This window comes from Ictalurus furcatus, chromosome 26 (assembly GCF_023375685.1).
Source record: "Ictalurus furcatus strain D&B chromosome 26, Billie_1.0, whole genome shotgun sequence".
In the NCBI taxonomy this organism is placed as follows: domain Eukaryota; kingdom Metazoa; phylum Chordata; class Actinopteri; order Siluriformes; family Ictaluridae; genus Ictalurus; species Ictalurus furcatus.
The window spans coordinates 5,822,369-5,839,958 of NC_071280.1; the positions used below are offsets into that span (position 1 = coordinate 5,822,369).

At 39.2% G+C, this 17,590-nt stretch overlaps 1 protein-coding gene across 3 annotated transcripts in view; it reads left to right on the forward strand.

Moving 5' to 3' along the window:
- brat1 (BRCA1-associated ATM activator 1) overlaps window positions 1–17,590 on the forward strand; it is a 30,958-nt gene continuing 13,368 nt past the window's right edge. The window contains exons 1-7 of one of the 3 annotated variants that reach the window (XM_053615491.1): window positions 1–861; window positions 1,863–2,022; window positions 4,973–5,127; window positions 6,831–6,978; window positions 7,262–7,655; window positions 11,277–11,396; window positions 11,484–11,572. In XM_053615491.1, the coding sequence (XP_053471466.1) occupies window positions 1,896–2,022; window positions 4,973–5,127; window positions 6,831–6,978; window positions 7,262–7,655; window positions 11,277–11,396; window positions 11,484–11,572 (1,033 nt within the window). In that variant the 5' untranslated portion in view covers window positions 1–861; window positions 1,863–1,895. The remainder of the gene's footprint in view (window positions 862–1,862; window positions 2,023–4,972; window positions 5,128–6,830; window positions 6,979–7,261; window positions 7,656–11,276; window positions 11,397–11,483; window positions 11,573–17,590) is intronic. The other 2 variants (XM_053615493.1, XM_053615494.1) reach the window with 2 other exon arrangements.

Sequence of the window (17,590 nt, forward strand, 5' to 3'; positions counted from 1 at the left end):
AAAGGGCGCACGGTGGCATAGTGGTTAGCACGTTCCCCTCACACCTCCAGGGTCGGGGGTTCGATTCCCACCGTGGCCCTGTGTGTGTGTGCGGAGTTTGCATGTTCTCCCCGTGCTGCGGGGGTTTCCTCCGGGTACTCCGGTTTCCTCCCCCAGTCCAAAGACATGCATGGTAGGCTGATTGGCGTGTCTAAAGTGTCTGTAGTGTGTGAATGTGTATGTGATTGTGCCCTGTGATGGACTGGCACCCTGTCCAGGGTGTACCCCGCCTTGTGCCCGATGCTCCCTGGGATAGGCTCCAGGTTCCCCCGTGACCCTGAAAAGGAGTAAGCGGTAGAAGATGGAAAGGACTGAGCAGGAGATGCAGATGTTTTGAAAAACAAAACATGACACTGGAGAACTTGCAGGGGAAAACATCTGGTTAAATGCACCGCCACCTAATAAACTATCTAAAAAATACTGGGATAAGTCAGAGACTTTAGTAATCTAGTAGGAATATCTAGTATATAGTTATTTATCTCTTTATTTTCTTTTATTTATATAGTATTGTTTTGGTATTATTATTTATTTATTTATTTATTAATTTATTTATTCCCCTTTTTATTTTTATTTTTTCTGCCAATCAACTGCCCACACTCCAGTCCAGTAGGTGGCGGTAATGCACCTTTAACTGGTTTGCCAACCGCCATTAAAAACCAAAAGAAGAAGAAGACGTCAGTCCAGTTGGTGGCGGTAATGCACCGAAAGAAGAAGAAACAGTAGACGAAGAAGACGAAGACGAAGAAGAAAACCAAAACACCTACAGCCACGAGGAGGAGGAGACGCGGAGAAGCAGCTAGAGGAATAAGTTACTGTATGTAGGTAATATCCGCATTTTGAAATAGTATAGTCGCATATGTAGTACTCCAGTACCTCATATCCTGAGGAAAAAACAACAGTATTTAGTATAAAACTTTATGAAATATTATACATATCAGGGTGCTATGAACGCAATGTTTTCTCACCACTGGACGCTAGCAAGATTAGTAGCAGGTTAAGTGATTAGTTCTGACAGTGTTTCTGGCATTCTGCTGACATGGATTCAGAAGCCACTTGGATGTGCTCATGGAGAGATTCTGTATGGAGGAATGATCTCAGATCCCTTGTCATGTATTCTCTAACTTCATCATTATAGAAAAAGACTCAGCTGTTATCTTGGCGAATGGAGGTAGCACAAAGTATTGACTAAAAGGGTGCCAATAATTGTTGCACACCTATATTTAACAAAGACAGTTTTTTATAAACATGTTGTGTTTGCAATTGTTTGATCTCCATCAGAGCAGAGTATTTTTGTGAATTTTTTTGATCCAAAGGTTTAACTTTTAATCAAAATTATTCACAGCCTTCTTTGCTCATATTTACCAAGGGTGCCGATATTATTGGAGGGCGCTGTATATGTGTTAAAGATTCTTATTTGTTTCATCTATGATGTTAAATAAGGGAAGAACAGTGGAAGGTGTCAGGCTGGCCAAGTCAATCACCAGGCCTTTAAATAACCAAGTCCTTTAACACATCTCGATGTAAAATCAATCAGTGGAAGCTGAAATTCTGATCGATCATCTCGTTCATCTTTTGATCTCAAGCCCAAAAACAAACAAAAACAAAAGAACGGCGTTGCTTTCCCACTACTTTCAGAGGGGACTGTGTTTGGGCCGGGGGTGTAGGAGGAGGTGGTGGGGGGTGGGGGGAGGGGGGGATTAAGTGAATAATGTTGACACGTTTTTGAGGAAAATCCTGTCATTTAAAACGTAAGAAGAAAGATAAGTGGTTTCTCTAATTGCATGGAAAATGTTAATTATGGTGTGTATTGTTTATCTTTATAGCCGTCTTACGTAAGTTACCTGCATCACCAAGCAATGGACAGTGACTGCTTAAACCTACTGCCGTCTGTCTGTGAAGTTTTGGCTGATTCCACACTTTTGCTCCATGATGACACATCTCTGGAAAAGCTTCTTGATTATTTCAAAGAGCTGATAATGCAGAGTAAGTACTGTACGTTTGAATCGGTAGTCCTGTCAAAGTCGTGTCTCGTTCTGTCGACGTGTCATACGATCACGTCCTAGGTTAAGTGATGGAATAATGAAGAATTTCTACTTCAGTGTTTTTTGGGGCGGAAAAAACTGTGATCAGTCCTGTTCTGTGTTCACACAAGGATCCTTAATATCAGTACCCCACAGCTGCTTTTATTTCTTTAACCCAGGGTTGTCAAGCTTACTGCCCATTGGCTCGAACCTATAAAGATTATATTCCTGGTAAAGTTGTAACCTAGAACACTGAATGAATTTAGAATCTCATTTTAAATAAATCACGGTCGTCTTGTCATTAGATTGAGCGAGACGAAAAAAGAGCTAGTCTTTTTTTTTTATTCCACGAAAGACTAGCTCGTCAGTTGGTGGACCACAGTACAGATGTGCACCCAGCAAAGTGAACCAAGAACCTTTAAAAAGTGCCTGTAACAGATCCAATAAATGTATAGGGGGAAAAAACTGGCCAGGTTTAGCGACTCTACACTTGAACAGTCCCAGCGTATGTACCAGAGCCCATGTTGTGGTTTATCCAATCATGTGGAGTTACAGCACAAACAAACACTTTGCTACAGTGCTAGAGACATTAGATCACAATGGGATGAATGTTACAGACATTCCTAGATAGTTTTCTTTTTATTTCTTCTTTCCGGTCGGATTAGTGAAGTAATGACATGGCTTTTCTCAACCAAAAAAAAAAAAAAAAAGAAAGAAGAAAAGTTATTGATGAAAAAGGAAGACAATGAAAGATGACTGGACCAAGAAGTAGTGTATGCATTGTTTTTCTAATTCCAAAAAAGTGTTTCATCTGTCACACGTCTGTGGCATTAATCCAAAGTGAAGCTCCACTATGAAACCACTCTGAATGAACCTTACCACAAACTGAGGTTGTGACATTTGACATTTGACCGACGCACCCTTTTGCAAGATGTCTTTAAAACACATTAAAAAATACAGACTTCTGAATATATCCCCCTTTTTTATTATTAATAATTACATCTTACATCTTTACATTACATTAGGAATTGATTGTGTGTGTGTGCGTGTGTGTGTGTGTGTGTGGTTGTCTGAGAGTGAGAATTTATTTTTCACACCAAATTGTTGAGGCCCCCCGTGCGCCCCCTGGTGGCCCCCACTTTGAAAACCACTGGTCTATAACATGAACCAAAGTTTAATATGAGAGGTCCACCAGAGTGCTTGTCCATTCTCTTACAGCCGAAGAGCATGCAGATGAATGCATTAAGATTAATGGGTTTTTAGCTAAACGTAAAGAGCCAAGACAAAATAAAACATCCCACTGCCAGCTACCACAGTTATTATTCCCTTCTAATATCTTAATATTAGTTTTTAATAAAAAAAGAAAACTTTCCTGCTGTTCTTAAAACGAAGAATAGCCCTAAAAATTTTAAATGCTTATTTATTTATAAAGGTCTGTTCAAATAAAACTGTGAAATATATTTGATGTGTCTTATGTTATTGCCATGAACTAATTGTTAGTGGTTATGCAATTTTTTTTTTTTTTTTAAGTGTTGTTGCTATTCGCTCATCTTAGTTGCTAATCCAGACTTTTAGATGGAAGGATTTTATGTGACTTTGTGAATATTCTTGCATTAGAGCGCAGAATAGAGCAATATATTCAGAGCCTTAAACTCTGCTGCCAAAGAAGACATTTAAGAGGAGTTGTCCATACATTGCTGGTCTACTGATTTAAAAGAAAAATACTCATTTTGGTCCAGCCCACTTGTAATAATGTGGCCCTTTACCGAAAATAAGTTTGACACCCCTGCTTTACATGTGATTGTTTCATGCATCTTGAGTATTAAGATTGTAATCCAAATAAAAATGGTGTGTTTTTTTAAATAGATTTTAATCCAACTGTTCAAACAAAAAGGTGGTACGTGACATCGCTGTCAAATGAGTGTGAATACTTTGGTGTATTCCAAGCTAGAACTGTGCACCAGAACTGGGATCCTGCAAGACCCAACAAGAATATGTCGGAGTTAGCAGTTTTTTTTTTTTTACTCTCATATGGGCAGGACCACTCAGTTATATACGAAGCTCATGAGTCAAAGAGTTGCCTTGTTGATTAACATCAGCATATTTTGAATGCATTGTGTTGCTTGCGTGGTGCTGTGTGGCACATTTGCTATGTTCATTCATCCGTAGTAACTGCTTTCTCTTGGTTAGGGTTACTTACTTAAGTTATTTAAATCACAGCAACACTCACCAATGAAAAATGCCAAAAAATTTTGCCAAAATATAAGCAAAAATGTGAATTCGAAAATATTGTTGCCAGATACAAATAAAAATCTGCAGGACCATGTGAGATGTTGGTGAGAATGTTTTTGTGAGCAAGCAGGACCATTACTCCAAGCCATGTCTGACAAACAAACAACCTACAATACATTATGATGCACATGGTCCACGACTGCCGAAGCAGCACGGGAAATGTTTTGCTTGAATAGTGATCTGATGTGTATATTAGTACGTGATCCACTGAATGGATTTCAATCCAGTTTATTGGAGTTGCTTTTAAAGTCTAAATGCTTGTGCCTAAATCACGTTACCATGGACCGATCACCTCATTACATTCAGGGTACAAACTTCAGACGAGCCACATGGGGAAAAATCCAGGCATCAACAAGCAGAAATAAAGGGGACATTTCAGACCCTTTAAAGTGGTCATTTAGATTCAGTGTCCAGTTACATCAGAGCTGAGTTCCTTAGCTTGTTACTTTAATCTCCGTTGTTCGTACCACCACTGTAAAGCAACTTATAAGTGTACGACTGAGACAGAGGGCTACATTATTTTATATGAATCCCATCCTTAGACAAATTCATTGATTTTTGCTTATTAAAGATTACAATTTAATATTTGTGTTTGAATGCAAGTTTTCCTCCTCCGACAGATGATGAGCAGTATCTCATGCAGTATCAGCCGTATCTCCTACAGTTCTTGCAGAGAGTAACAAAATTGCAGACAGTAGATCCGTCTGTCTTTTCGTTCTCACTCAAACTTGCTGGGCTGCTGGCAGGTAAAGAGCACAGTTTCACCTTGCTGGAGGTAAGACTGTCAAACCTAGCACTTCTATACATAATATTCTCTTGCTTTGTTGTACACTGTGTTCGAAAGTCAGAGCTAACACCCCTGGTCAAAATGAATCAGTTTAATTTAAATACCTTTAAATAAATTAATAAAATCCTAGAACACCCAACAAATATCATAATTATTATCTCCTGTAATTGAGGCATTTATTCAAGTAATATATTGAGCAGGATTTGAGTGAACTTTGTTTTACCGGTGAGTGCGAGCGGTAGCCACTGTGCTGTGAAAAAGTATTCGGCCCCATCCTGATTTCTTCTGTTTTTGTGTATATCTCATACCAAATAGTTTTAGATCTTCAAATGAAGTACAACAATGGCAACCTGAGTAAACACACAATACAGGTTCTTTTTCATTGAAGCCAAAAAAAGTTATCTAACACATATCACACATGTGAAAAACTACTTGCCCCCTTAAACATAAAATCTGGTTGTGCCTCCTTTAGCAGCAATAACTGCAACCAAACGCTTCTGATAACTGGAGATCTGTCTTTCACTTACATCTAGGACTAGAACTTACTCATGCTTTGGATCATTGACTACGTTTACATGGACAGCAGTAATCTAATTATTGACCTTACTCTGAGTAAGATAATAATGTGATTAAGGTGTTTACATGAGTCGCTTTTAGAATACTCCTGTCATGTTCCCGTTTTACATGTTTTAGAACATAATTATATTAACAGCCCGCGTCATTACGTCACCGCACCACGCCGTCCGACGTCCCTCCAGAATTTCACGTATCAACATACAGTTCGTCTACATTATGGTACCATATACAGTTTTGCGTGTTTTTATTAACATTTTTTACGAACGCTTTAAGTGCAGTTAATTGTTTGTCATGCTATACGTGCTAATAGAGAACTGCTTGAAGCCGTGGGCTGCGTCCCAAACCGCGTACTTACCGCCGCCGAGATACATGTATTTTTCCCCACTACAGGCCTATAGTAGGCAAGTATGCGGTTTGGGACACAGCCGAACTCTCTCGTTTGCCGTAAAACGTAAAACTGCCGTGTGTGATCGTGTCCTTTCGCAAAATGTGGTGAAAACTCCCACACAACGTTCATAATGTGATTAAGGTGATTACATGTCTGTAATGCACGTCCATAATGCGACTAAAACAGGAGTACTCCACCTGTCTTAATTCGATTAGAGCTTAATTCGAGTATGACCTTAATTAGATTAAGGTAATTAAAAATTGCTGTTTACATGCTAGTTTCTTAATCAAAGTATGGTCTTAATCGGGTTAAGAGTGGATTATTGTTGTCCATGTAAACACACTGATTGTCTTGCTGCATAATCCAGTTGTACTTGAGTTTCACCTTACGGACTGAAGACCTGACATTCTCCTTTAGGATTTTCTGGTAGAGAGCAGAATTCATGTTTCCCTCAATTATTGCAAGTTGTCCAGGCCCTGAAGCAGCAAAGCATCCCCACACCATTACGCCCTAACCCTGGCCCTAACCCATTTGCGTGCGGTCCTTTGTTACAGTGAATGTGCAAAAGTCTGGCTCTGGTTACAGTATATTATATAATCTGTCCAATTGTTTTTCAATTACTTTGGCATATACAAAGCTTTGAGGTATTATATGAAATATGTTGGGTGTATAATGTGTATTCTTCAAAGATTTAGTTGTAACCACTCTTCATTTTTTGCTTAAACAGGAGAGAGGAGTATTGGAGTATATGTTTCAGCCAGATAGCTGGCATACGCTGGATCTCTGGAAAAATTCCTCAGTACGTTATGGGTGGCTACAGGGCTTGTGGAACATGTTGCAGCATCCACAATCCATTCACTTTTTCTGCAGGAATGGTAACTATTGAGTCCTTACTTACAGGATCTTGACCTTTTTCATTCTCACAGGAAAAAGAACAGCTTCTATTCTCATATGAAGTATTCAAAGGTGGTTTTTCCGAGCACAATAAGACTAAAGCTGCTTTTGTATTACGTCCTTTTTTTAATGTGACTTCTGTTTAATTCTGTTTAGGTGTTGCCTATATAACAGGAATTTTGGTTCTTAATTAAACAAAGAAAATGTTTTGTTGTATTTAATTTATCACAAAAGCATTGAGTTTGTTCTGTGTGTCTTTCACAGGATTCATTAAGTTGGTCCTCCATCTGCAAAATGACAACGGCCATTTCATTACCTCTTTGACTGGTCAGATTTTAGCACACATTTTAAACACCATCATGCCAGTAGTGCTGAGCAACAGTAATAATACTGAGACACCAAACTGCTGTCCTGTCAACAGTGAGTTTGTTTCAGTTACTGAAGAAGTAATGACTCATGTTGCTGCCTCGTTAGCCTCACAGGAACAGGCTGTTATCGTCCCAGCCTTAAGGTTGTTAGCCACAATTCTCACCCAGTGTACAGAACCACTGAGCAGAATGTTTTGGAAACATGTTGTGGGACCACTGGAGTTATTAGCAAATGTACCAGATGACTCCTTTACACTTCCCATCATAGCAGTCCTTCAAGCTGTTGCAAGGTAAGTTCTTATTTCATACTGTGTGGCAATTTCAGCTGTAGTACATCACATTCATTCTATTCATTATCTTTTAAAACATCTGAAAAGGATCTAGAAGACTATAACATTTCTCTTGCAACGAAGACACCTTCAGCTTCCACTTAAGACAAAGCATACTAAAAGCAGCCTTTTTGTTCTAAGGAGAACATCTATATATTTTGGAACATTTTGAAAATCTACTGGTTTTACTACAGCCTCAGAAGCACACTGTTTGCACAGTTGTCGAAGGACTTTTGACCGAAACGTGCAGTTTCACTAGAAATGATATATATGTATATATGAGAGAGGGGGATGGAGGGAGGAAGATTCTTTTCAACTTTGTCATAGGAGTTATGTTGTACTTCATTTGAAGATCTAAATCTATTTTAGTATGAGATATACACAAAAACAGAAGAAATACTTTTCCACAGCACTGTATTTGATGATCTCGTGGTGCATGTCTTGAACTTGCAAGCTGCACTCAATATACCTGACATGCTAAGTGCTCCCACAGCCAGAGTAGAATTGCAACCTGCAATGAGTTGAAATTCCCGGAGATATTGCAGCCACTTCGCCTCCTGGTCTTCAGGTTGTAGAAGCCGGTGGAGAAATGGTTAGTTAATGTGTATGCAGAATGGGAGGCAGTTATATAATTCTAACCATTATATACAGTATGTGACAAATAAAAAAAGGAAAGTACTGTCAGATTAAAAACATATAAACTATTTTAAAAAAAAAACAGTTATAGGTTTTACTATAATTAACATCCATTACTGTAATTCTACAAGAAATCTCACTACATTTCCATGAAATCTTTTACTTGTAACATTGTTATAATAGTCATACACCTCTAAAACACAGAATAATTATCTTCAAAGAATGATAAAGAAAAGCTTAAGTACAGATAATTACTATTGTTTTTTTTGTTTGTTTTTAAAATGCTGTAGATCTAAGAGCATTTATATATACAGTGCTTTCCACTAATATTGGCACCCTTAAATATGAGCAAAGAATGCAGTGGAAAAAGAGTCTTTGTTTAACCTTTTGATCTTTTTGTTTAAAAAAAAAAATTCACAAAAATACTCTGCTCTCATGGAGGTCAAACAATTGCAAACGCAACACAGGTTTATCAAAAAATAAATTTCTTTGTTAAAAATAGGTGTGCAACAATTATCACCCTTTTATTCAGTACTTTGTGCTACCTAACTTTGCCAAGATATCAGCTCTGAGTCTTCTCCTATAATGCCTGATGAGGTTGGAGAATACATGGTGAGGGATCTGAGACCGTTCCTCCGTACAGAATCTCTCCAGATCCCTCACATTTTGAGGTCCACGCTGGTGGACTCTCTGAAAATAATGTTGACGCGTTCAATACTTATTTCCCCCACTGTATATGCTTTTGATAGAGACTAGCAAAATATGGTATAAGAATTCTTTATTGTCAATTTATTCTATAAATTGAGAATAGAGATCTGATAACAAGTGTTGGTGCACAATAATATGAGTTTGATTATGATTAGGAATTATCCCATCTGTAATTTGGCGTCCTATCCTATTTTACAGTAAAGTAGTTAAGCTTGTATCCAGGGTATGCCTGGTGGGATACACGCATACCAGGATACTGAAGCATGTGAAGACCATCCTGTCTACTCATGGGTTTTGGAACCATGCGGATCCCATATAGGCCTAATGTTCTAGTCAAACCAACATTCTGGCCTTTTGAAAGCGTTCCATAAGACAGATTTGGACAGGAAATGGGATGTATTGGGGCATACAATAGACATTACACTTTACAGGTCCACGATTGATTACTTTGTCTTTGTACTTAAAAATCACAAGTGAATAGTGACATGAATTTTGCCTGAAAGGAGTAAATGGAGTCGGCTAGCTCATTATGATGGCATCGCCAAATGTCTGCTGTAACTGGTGGGTTAGAGCATGATTTTATATCTGTATGGTGCTCTGGTAGGAATGTGCACCTAACATGTTGCACTGATGGACTGTAATACCTTTTTCTGTGTACTGGCGAATGTAGTGATGGGTAATTTATGCATGATTTACATGTCATATAAATGTAAGGAAGCGTAAAACACAATTATTAACTTTTTTTTTTTTAACTTTGTTTTTTATAACATGAAATGCACTTATTTAACAATCAGATCTTTAAATTAATACAAATGTGGTGATTAAAGAAACGACAATTCTTTTGCAAAAATAAGAAAATGCTGCTATTTTTGTCAAAGAATACTTTCTTTTTTTGTAATTTTGTTAAAGGGGTAATATTATGAGTTTCAATCGTTTTTAAACATTAATTATGTTGTTTTATTGGTTGTAAGAGAATAGGTTAACCAAATAGGTACCGTTATTGCCAGGATGCCTAAAGCGCTCCGATTTCTCCAAAGCCCCTCCTTCCAAAGAAGCCCAGAGTGCTCTGATTGGCCAGCTGGTCCATTGTGTTGTGATTGGCCAAAAGCCTTGCGTGTGTCGGAAAAGTAACGCCCCTTAGCATTAACTTTAGCTGTAGCCTCCAAGGCTTCTACAGCAACTCTAAGCTCCTAATCAACATGTCGTCGGTTTTACTGTATCAGTTCAAGCCCGATTCAGAAAATGCGGGTGATTAAGCGGAAGCAAGTTTGCAAACACCACACGAGCAGAACGTTTCACAGTGGTATGTTTTTATTTTGTAACTCCCTCTCACCTTTCAGATATGATGTAAGTTCCGGCGCCCCGCCGGCGGGGCTAACTCTGCTATGAACACAGCTTCTCTTTGTGTGTATATAGGCACTCGTGCGATATACCTTGGGAAAACTAGGAATTCTTGTGATTCAATTAATATAAACCTTTTCATGATAAAATCACAACAGCAGACACAATCAACATCTCTAAGACCACCAATCAACAAACAAACACTTACAACTGAGCCACAACACAAAACTCCGCATTTGAAAAGTCAATAGCAGATACTTCATAAAATAATCAAACACACTTACAGGCTCTGATTCAGAAGCACAAGATGGGAATCGCCCCACTTTTCAGGGGTAGCCTTTGTATAAAGCCTGCCTTGTACTCTCCCGGGTTGAGGAAGCTGTCCTGCGCTGTGCACAAGCAAACGTTTGGGTTGAACTGCTCACGAACAGTGTTAGGGAAAAAAAAAAATGCAACTACTGGTTCCTAATTTTGTCCGTTTTTGTAAGGCTAAACACACAGCATCTCCGCGACATGGCGCCTGAATTCACAGAAGCCTGGATTCACCTGGCGGGATTACTGACGTACTGATAGTGCACGCCGTGATGCAGAGACATTACGGAAGTAAATCCGGAGGAGTATTCTCTGTTAGATAGAATAAATCCCTTTGCGGGAAAATATAAGTTTTGGGACTTTGCAGAGCTTATACGTGCACAAACAGATACATTACACTCCCAAACAGAAGGAAAACATTTTTAAAAAAAATCATGTTATGACCCCGTTAAAATTGTATAAATAAAAATATATTGCGGAAATAAACAGCGATTATTGTATTTTTTTTTTTTAAATATATATTTTTTTCTGTATCTAAATAAACAAATGTTTATGGTTAATACTTTGTGTAACTCTGTATCACAGGAGTCCTGTTTTGATCCAACCAGATTGTAGAGTGGAGACACTGATGGACATCATGTTGTTTTCCAGAAGTGCCGCTGAATCTGTGCAGTGTGCAGCAGTTATCTTGCAAATGGAAGACTGGTGATTATAGAAGAGATACATTTCTTACCTCTGAATAGTTACCACTGTTACCGTCAGAAATTCCTCATTCGTTTGTTCTTTCTCTAGCCCTAAAGTTTTCAGACGGAAAGCTACAGATGTAATCCTCCTTCCTCTGCTGTGTGCCACTGCGTCCCCTTTGCAGCTTCATGAACCAGGTGCAAAATGTCCCTCGCATGTTATTCAGTACCGTATAACGTTGAGGTTATGAGTTTGCATACGCCTTGCAGAATCTGCAGAATGTTCCTAATTTAAAAAAAGAGTGATCATAAAAATGGCATTTTGTTTTTTTATTTAGTACGGTCCTGAATAAGCAATTTTTTAAAAAAAATTCAGTTGATCATCCAGGTCATAACGCACAGTATTAAGAATCAAGCACTTTTGAACTCGTTTGTGTAAATTCGGTCATTATTGTGATTTTTGTTATTTTTAAATGATTAACATTTTACAGATTCTGCAAGGCGTACGTAAACTTATGACCTCAGCTGCACATGACTTGGGTGTTATTAGAAAAAAACAAAAGCATAACGTATTTAAATTGGAGTAAAGAATGGAAGAAAGTCAGCTGATCTAATTATGGTACACCTACCCTGTGTGGATTGCATTCATTACTGAGGCTGAGAACACATTCTGGATTTTAAGATGAATGTAAAACCTCCAAACCATGACAGAGTTTCCTTCATTTCAGTGTTACTTTTGCTGATGTGAATGTTAATTCATTTCCCTTTTTTTCTCAAACAAAAGCAGACTAACGATTTTCATAATCTGTTAATCGGATATATGAGCACACAGTCATGTGGGGGGGGGGGGGGGGGGTTTCCTCTTTGAAACAGTGCCTATTAGTAAAGATGTCTTATTTAAATCTCTCACATCTGGTGTTGAGGTGAGTGGTATCATCATGCCACAAGCTAAAGAGTTCTGTAAGGCCTTCAGAAAAAGGTTGTGGATGCCTATGAGTCTGGAAAGGGATTTAAAAAGATCTTCAAAATTTTTGGAAATCATTCCACTGTTAGGAAAATAATCTGGCATGCCAGGAAAAGCCGTTGTAAGACTACAGTTTGCCAAAGAGCATATAGGGAAAGACCAGGCCTTATGGAATAATGTGCTCTGGACAGACGAATCAAAGATAGAGTTGTTTGGCCACAGTAACAGCGGACATGTTTGGCGCAGACCGAAGACAACTTTTCAGGAGAAGCACCTCATACCAACTGTGAAGCACGGTGGTGGAAATGTTGTGTTTTGAGAGTTTAGGAGAGTTTGTGACTTCAGCTTTTATTTCCTGGTATTCACATAGAACCTTTTGTATCAGACCACCGGCAAGTATTGGAACAGATTAAGTCTTGAAGTAAATCATAGTGAATAACACTTAATTTTTGGTTGCATCTCCCTTGTTTGTAATAACTGCAACAAGCCTGCGAGTCATTGCCATCACCAAATTATTGGTTTCTTCTTTTGTGATGCTTTTCCAGGCTTTTTCCACAGCTGCTTTCAGTTGCTGCTTGTTTCAGGGCGTTTCAGTCTCCTCTTCAGGAGGTGAAATGCTGCTCAACTGGGTTAAGGTCTGATGATTGGCCAGTCTAAAGGTGTGTTCACACATACAGCGATTTTCTTGCTGCAAGTCGTTAGTCGCTGTGCTATGAAGTCGCCAGTAGGCGTTCCTACTACTGGTTGCCATATTAACATGGGTGGCACAACTAACAAACCAGTTTTCTTGCTGATAAATTAAACATTCTTTACAGAGCACGATCTTATATAAAGTTCATGCAGCGTATCCTACGAGATGAAGGAGAAGCAGTGTGTGCTCTTTTCCACTGTGGCCATCTATATGTGGAAAATCGCAAGCGGCAATTAGCTTAGCTTAGCTTATAGTTTTAGCGCGTTTAAATCAAAATAATAATGGAACACACTGACTTTGTTGCAATTGAGCAAAATCCCGGTGTAGCTCCTACTGTATCTCAGTAAGTGAGTGTCACCATCAGGGTGGCATTCACTGTATGTTCGATGGTGACCAGAGCCGGACTGCGGCTCTTCAGCTCTGGCCTCTGTGTTTCCTGTGTGAAGTGTCGGGCTTGGTGCTGCTTGTTCCTGGGCGCCTAAGCTGCAACAATCCAGGCAGTACACCCAAGATAGGAGCTACACTGGGATTTTGCTCAATTTCAATAAAATGTGAGTGTGTTTCGTTGTTCTTTTCTTTTTTTGCTTTAAACCCACTAAGATCCTATGCTCAGCTAATTGGATACTGCCACAATGGCGCTGCTTCTGCTAGTGAGCACAGGTGGCAACAGATAGCGTGCACTCTACTGTCTTCACTCCCGTTAGTAGTCGTTGCACCAACTTGCTCCAAAGTTACACTTTTCTCATCTTTGTCGCGTTGCTGGACACGCCCATATCTAGTTGCCAACGGTCGTTGTCGCTCATGTCGCCAGAAGTCGCCAGCTCTCATTGAAAATGAATGGTCTCTGGTCGCTTAATCGCTGTGAGTTGATGTGTGTGTGAATGCACCTTAAAACCTTCCCCTTTCCCCCCCTGATAAACTGCTTTGTTGAGTTGGCAGTGTGTTTTGGATCATTGCTTTGCTGCATGGTAAAGTTCCTCTTGATTAATTTAGATGCATTTCTCTGTAACTTGGCAGACAAAATGTTCCTTTAAACTTCTGAATTGATTCTTCTGCTACCATCATGAGTTACATCATTAAAGATTAGTGATCCCGTTCCAGAAGCAGCCATACAAAGCCCAAGGCATGACACTACCTCCACCATGTTTCACAGATGAGCTTGTATATTTTGGATCGGGAGCAGATCCTTTCTTTCTCCACACTTTGGTCTTTCCATCACTTTGGTAGAGGTTCATCTTGGTTCCAGAACTTTTGTGGCTCATCTCTGTATTTCTTTGTGAATTCCAGTCTGGCTTTCTGATTCTTACTGCTGCTGAGTGGTTTGCATCTTGTCGTATGGCCTCTATATTTCTGCTTTCGAATTCTTCAAATACAGTCTTCACAGGTGAAACTGAAGGCTAAAACCAAGAGTAGATGTTCAGAGCCATTTATTTAAATTATCAATCTAACAGGACACACCTGGACAACAAGAAACAGTTGTCAGTCACATGTTCCAATATTTTTACTCTGCTACAAATTAGGTGGTCTGATAGCACATCTTGTATGTTCTCTGTCCTTTAACACATCTGTATATAAATACCAGGAAATACAATCTAAAATTCTAAAATTCTTTTGATCTCAAACCCAAATGGCTTCAGTCTACAGCAAAAACAATTGAATTGGCCTCGCTGTTCCAATAGTCTTGGAGGGAACTGTGTAAGCAAGGGAGGACGTTACACTTATTCAGAGACGGGTTTACACAGCTGCTTAAGTCAGTTGTCTGGGTTTTACCTAGTTCATACCGCCGGGGTTGCCAGATTTTTCCTGAGTAGACATGTTTGAGATGTATGATTTGTAAATGAACAAATTCTGTATGCTCCCTTTAAAGAAAACCTTATTGAGGATGATATAAGGATGATTTTTTTTTATAGCTCCAGGGTCCCTGTTTGATCCTGAGCTCTGGTAACTGTCTGTGATGTGTATTCTCCCCATGTGTGCATGAGTTGCCTCAAGCTTCTCCAGCTTCCTCCCATCTCCCAAAACCATGCTGACGGGTGCATTGGGCATTGACCCAAGGTCTGAATGACTGTATGAATGTGTGTTTGCATGCCTGTGATGGACTGGTGTCCAGCCTCACCTCCAGTGTTCTTGGGATAGGCGCCAGATCTAGTGTAACCCTGATCAGGATAAAGCCGTTACTGAAGTGCTTACTTCTCTTATTTTAATTCAGGTAATTAGTTCAATAAAGACAGGTACTCATGTCAGTTAGGTAGAATCTGTACATATGTTAAACATAAATATACGCAGACTAATAAAATTCATTAACCAATATTTAGAGTTTCATAGACAGCAATTCATTCTGGAGTCTGATTGAATTTTTTTTAGGTTTGTGCAGCTGTCATAGTAATATTCAATTCAGTTTTATTCATATAGCGCTTTTAACAATGGACATTGTCCCAAAGCAGCTTTACAGAAATATATAAATTCAGAATTTAGATATTAAATGTATGAATTTGTCCCTAATGAGCAAACCAGAGGTGATTTGTGGTGAGGAAAAACTACCTGAAACAATGAGGAAGAAACATTGAGAGGAACCAGATTCAAAAGGGAACCCATACTCATCTGGGTGACACCGGATAGGGCAATTATAAATAAATAAATGCCTTCTATAAACGTGCTAATACTACATGGTCAAAAAGTGCAATTGTGTGACCAGGAAAATTCATTAGTTTTCACGTGAAGTCTGTTTTGTCGAACTTCTCCACTGTTCACTGATGGAGACTTAAGTGCAAAACTGTTTGTGGTAATTGCAGTGCTAAAGCCATAATAGCAATTGTAGTCCTGGCCATCATAGCATTAATGTTCATATGAATTGAGGTCCAAAACAATCTTCATGGTTTTTAATTCAGTTCAATTTAGTTTTATTTGTATAGCGCTTTTTACAATAGACGTTGTCTCAAAGCAGCTTTACAGAAATATCAACACGGTACACAGATATTAAAGGTGCGAATTTGTCCCAACTGAGCAAGCCACTGAGTGGCGACGGTGGCAAGGAAAAACTCCCTAAGATGTTTTAAGAGCAAGAAACCTTGAGAGGAACCAGACTCAGAAGGGAACCCATCCTCATCTGGGTAACAACAGATAATGTGAAAAAGTTCATTATTGACTTATATGAAGTCTGTATGGCCTTAGAAGCAGCCGTAGTCCAGCAGTCTGGAATTGGAGTAGATTAGAGCTCCATCCAGAGGCAGGACATCCGAAACGGATCAGGCAGGTCCGGAGATCAGAAAGTATCAGGATCTCTAGTATCTCCATAAACCCATAATTTTAAGTGGTACCATCTTCAGCAGTCTCGATGATCTTTAGGTTGCACCATGTGGGGCCATCCTCAGCAGCAGCATGTAACTTCCAATTGATGAGAACTCCAACCAGAAGTAGGGCATCAGGATGGACCAGGCAGGTCCGGAGTATGTCAGACAGATGCTTGTTTAGATGTTCTGAAAGACGATCATACTCCTCTCTTGCACCAGTTTGTCATTTCTCTCCATAACGTTGATCATAAAGCTGCTCTGACACAGCGAATCAGTTTACACTTAAGAGGTTTTACACCAGTGTCTCGTCTCCCAGAACGAGGAGAGATACTGTGAGTTGCTGCAGCCTTTACTTGTTGTTGATTAATTTACATCAGTGTAACAGTCCACAGTTCTTTGCCACCATCATGCCTGTTTAAGTAGAATAACCACTTCATTACACATTATTTGTATAATGCTGATGTATTAAGAGTAGGCACCCAGATGTAGATTTGCACTCACCAAGCACTCTATTAGGAGCACCTGTACACCAACTCATTCATGCAATTATCTAATCATCCAATCGTGTGGCAGCAGTGAAGTGCATGAAATCATGCAGATATGGGCCAGCAGCTTTGGGCACTGTTCACATCAACCATCAGAATAGGGAACAATGTGATCTCAGTGATTTTAATCGTGCCATGATCGTTGGTTCCAGATGGGTTGGTTTGAGTATTTCCATAACTGAATCGAAAACCTGGGATTTTCACAAACGGTAGTCTAGAATTTACTCAGAATGGTGGAATAAAGGAAAAGAACCTCCAGTAAGTAGCAGTTCTGTGGATAAAAACACCTTGTTGATGAGAGAGGTTTACAGAGAATGGTTCAGGATGACCGAAAGGCTACAGTAACTCAGATAACCACTCTGTACAATTGTGGTGAGCAGAAACGCATCTCAGAATGCACAATGTGTCGAACCTTAAGGTGGATGGGTTACAGCAGACTCCAAAGGGTCGTCATCTGGGTGACAACGGAATTATAAATAAATCCCTTCTATAACTGTGTACTACATGGTCAAAATGTGCGATTGTATAACCAGGAAATTCATTACAGTTTTCACACGAAGTCTGTTTTGTTTAACAAAAACGTTCTAAGTGACAGCTTCAAAATGCAGCACTGTCCAACACAGTAATAAAACCTTGTCCTACGTGAAGTGAGGCCATTCTTTGTTCTAAAAAAAACCAAAACAGAATACAGTCAGTCATTATTTTGTGCTCTCTCCTGAACCAGTT